This window comes from Branchiostoma floridae, chromosome 13, assembly GCF_000003815.2.
Source record: "Branchiostoma floridae strain S238N-H82 chromosome 13, Bfl_VNyyK, whole genome shotgun sequence".
NCBI classification, from domain to species: Eukaryota; Metazoa; Chordata; class Leptocardii; order Amphioxiformes; family Branchiostomatidae; genus Branchiostoma; species Branchiostoma floridae.
Genome location: NC_049991.1, coordinates 3708280 through 3710578, shown reverse-complemented (window position 1 = coordinate 3710578; position 2299 = coordinate 3708280). Strand labels below are relative to the sequence as shown.

The 2299-nt window shown below is 42.0% G+C and overlaps 1 protein-coding gene across 1 annotated transcript in view; it reads left to right on the top strand.

Annotated features, from left to right (window-relative positions):
- The window catches only part of LOC118429347, a 26235-nt gene that overhangs the window by 16352 nt on the left and 7584 nt on the right, over nt 1–2299 (top strand). The window contains exons 20-21 of the mRNA XM_035839828.1: nt 903–1070; nt 1562–1770. Coding sequence (XP_035695721.1) covers nt 903–1070; nt 1562–1770 — 377 coding nt within the window. The remainder of the gene's footprint in view (nt 1–902; nt 1071–1561; nt 1771–2299) is intronic.

Here is a 2299-nt window from a genome sequence, read left to right as displayed (position 1 = left end):
AGATTGTTTGCCAGACCATAGGATATATGAGACCGTGTATCGTTGCCGTGCAGGGTGTTTAGGCACGACTTTCGTGTGAGTACCCGATGCTGACGGGGCGGATGCATACGCCCTTCACCGAGAGGGCGAGCCTTTGAAGTAAAGACTGGGAAGGAGTTGTGAAACGCCACTTGGCAGAAAGGTGGCCCAAAATGTGTCATTGAGAATAGGCTATTTCATGTTCCGTGGCGCGACCGTTATTGTTGCTTTCTGAACGATTTTCGTGTCGACTACGTGAAATTCGGGTTGACGGCGGCCATTGGGGGTTAAGCAGAAGGGCGGGGGGCAAGCAGAAGTACACCGGGGGCCAAGAAGAAGGACGGGGGCACAGCAGAAGTACAGCGGGGGTTAAGGAGAAGTCCGGGGGAAAAGGAGAACGGATAGGGGGAAAAGCAGAAGGAGTTAGGTGGGGGTGATCTTGTAATGCTTTCAATGGTATATATATGTGGTGTTTTTGCCTTGCTTATATCTTATATCAAATTGTAATTGCTCCAATGATCTCACACTTGTCCCTCCATTGAGAGCTTTTCAGTGTAGCAATAGGTTTTCCTGTATTCAATCAGCAAGCCTTCAAAACCAGTGTTCGTTGCTATCTCCATGCACAATGATTTCAACCATTCGTTAACTTTGTTCATGAAGAGGTCAAATGGCCTATGCTTAATTGGACAAACCCGTTAAAAACTGCTACACTACATACATGCGTACGTGGGAATATCCGACAACGTTTCTGGGGCAAAAATTTAAAGTGCAGTTTAGAGAAATGCTGCCGATGATCATTAATAGTTTGGTGCATCACATTTGCAGCACCTGATAGGCAAACCTCACAAAATGTGTCACGTGTTTTTGTTATTTTTCTCACCCAGGAATAACGGCCGAAACGCCACAGGGAACAGCTTGGCTATTGGTCGGGGGAAGCCTCACACAGATCTACGTCAGTTCGTCGTCCAACCGCGTGTGGGGATGTGGACTGGGTCGTCACATCTACCTCCGTGTAGGAATTACATGGAGCCAAGAACCTGAGGATATTCCCGGTATAAATCTTCTGTCTAATCAAAGTTTGTAGATTAATAATCTTAGAGCAGAGAAAAATGGTGTACTGTACGTTTTCGCTCCCTAGCGATTTCTTTCGAACTGCAGAGTTCGGTTTAGTCCCAGACTTTGAAAGAGGCTAACTCTATAGAAGAGGTTGACGGATGGTCATAATGTTTGGTGTAAATATAGCTAAAGTATTGCTTGATATAATTATGCAAATTAGAATCTTATTTGCATAATAAATCGGAAAATCTTATAGCAGTTCATAACGGTTCCATGATAGGACTATTCAAACACGTGACACATGCAACGCAGACTGAGAAAGAGAAGAACATTTTACAAATAAAGTTTATGCAAATGAAGACTTAAAACTTTCATAACATCAGATGATTAAAATGCTATAATTGCATAGTGGCTTATGACAGGAATTTCATTGACGATTGTTTTAAAACTATTTCATTAATGTTGTTTTGTTTTTCTGATCGTTAAGCGCCCACCTGCCACTCAAAAGCGGACATCCATGTCCTAGTGGACGGATCTAAGAGTGTGAAGACACGGAACTTCCCCTCAGTACGGCAGTTCATCCTGAAACTGGCGGCAGGGTTCGAGATAGGACCCAACAAGGCTAGAATCGGCGTGTACCAGTTCGCCAGGGACATGCAAACGGAGTTCAAGATGAACCAGTACAACAATAGAGAGGTACGTTTATTTCCGAAAATAATTCACCATGTTGGTAGAAGATAAGCTATTGAGGAATTAATGTCTCTCACATGTTCACATTTCACATTTGGGGATGTGTTCTCGCCGCTAAAACGGCTGTATATGGAGGCGAGAAGCAGCACTCCAGAAGATCTTAGGAAGATGTATTATATTCATCGACATGTAAGCAAATGAGAGACAGTACTCAGGTTATGTAAAGGAAAGCTCCCATATCACAGATAAGTATATATTTATGTCATTGTTAGACATTTTGCCGATAGGAAGCAGTTTTATCTTTTCAGGAATTGATTATTCGATTGATCATTTCTAACTGTACGTTGCATTAGAATACTATTGAAAAAATTAATAACGTATGAATGTGCAGAGTTTTAATTCAAAGTTACCCAAATTCATAAAGCAATCTTGACAGACCTATTGCAAGTTCTTTATAACGATTTTTATGATCGTGACGATGACCTTCATTTTGAAGTTTTTCATGGTGTTGTTGACGACGTTGGTCACTTGTTCT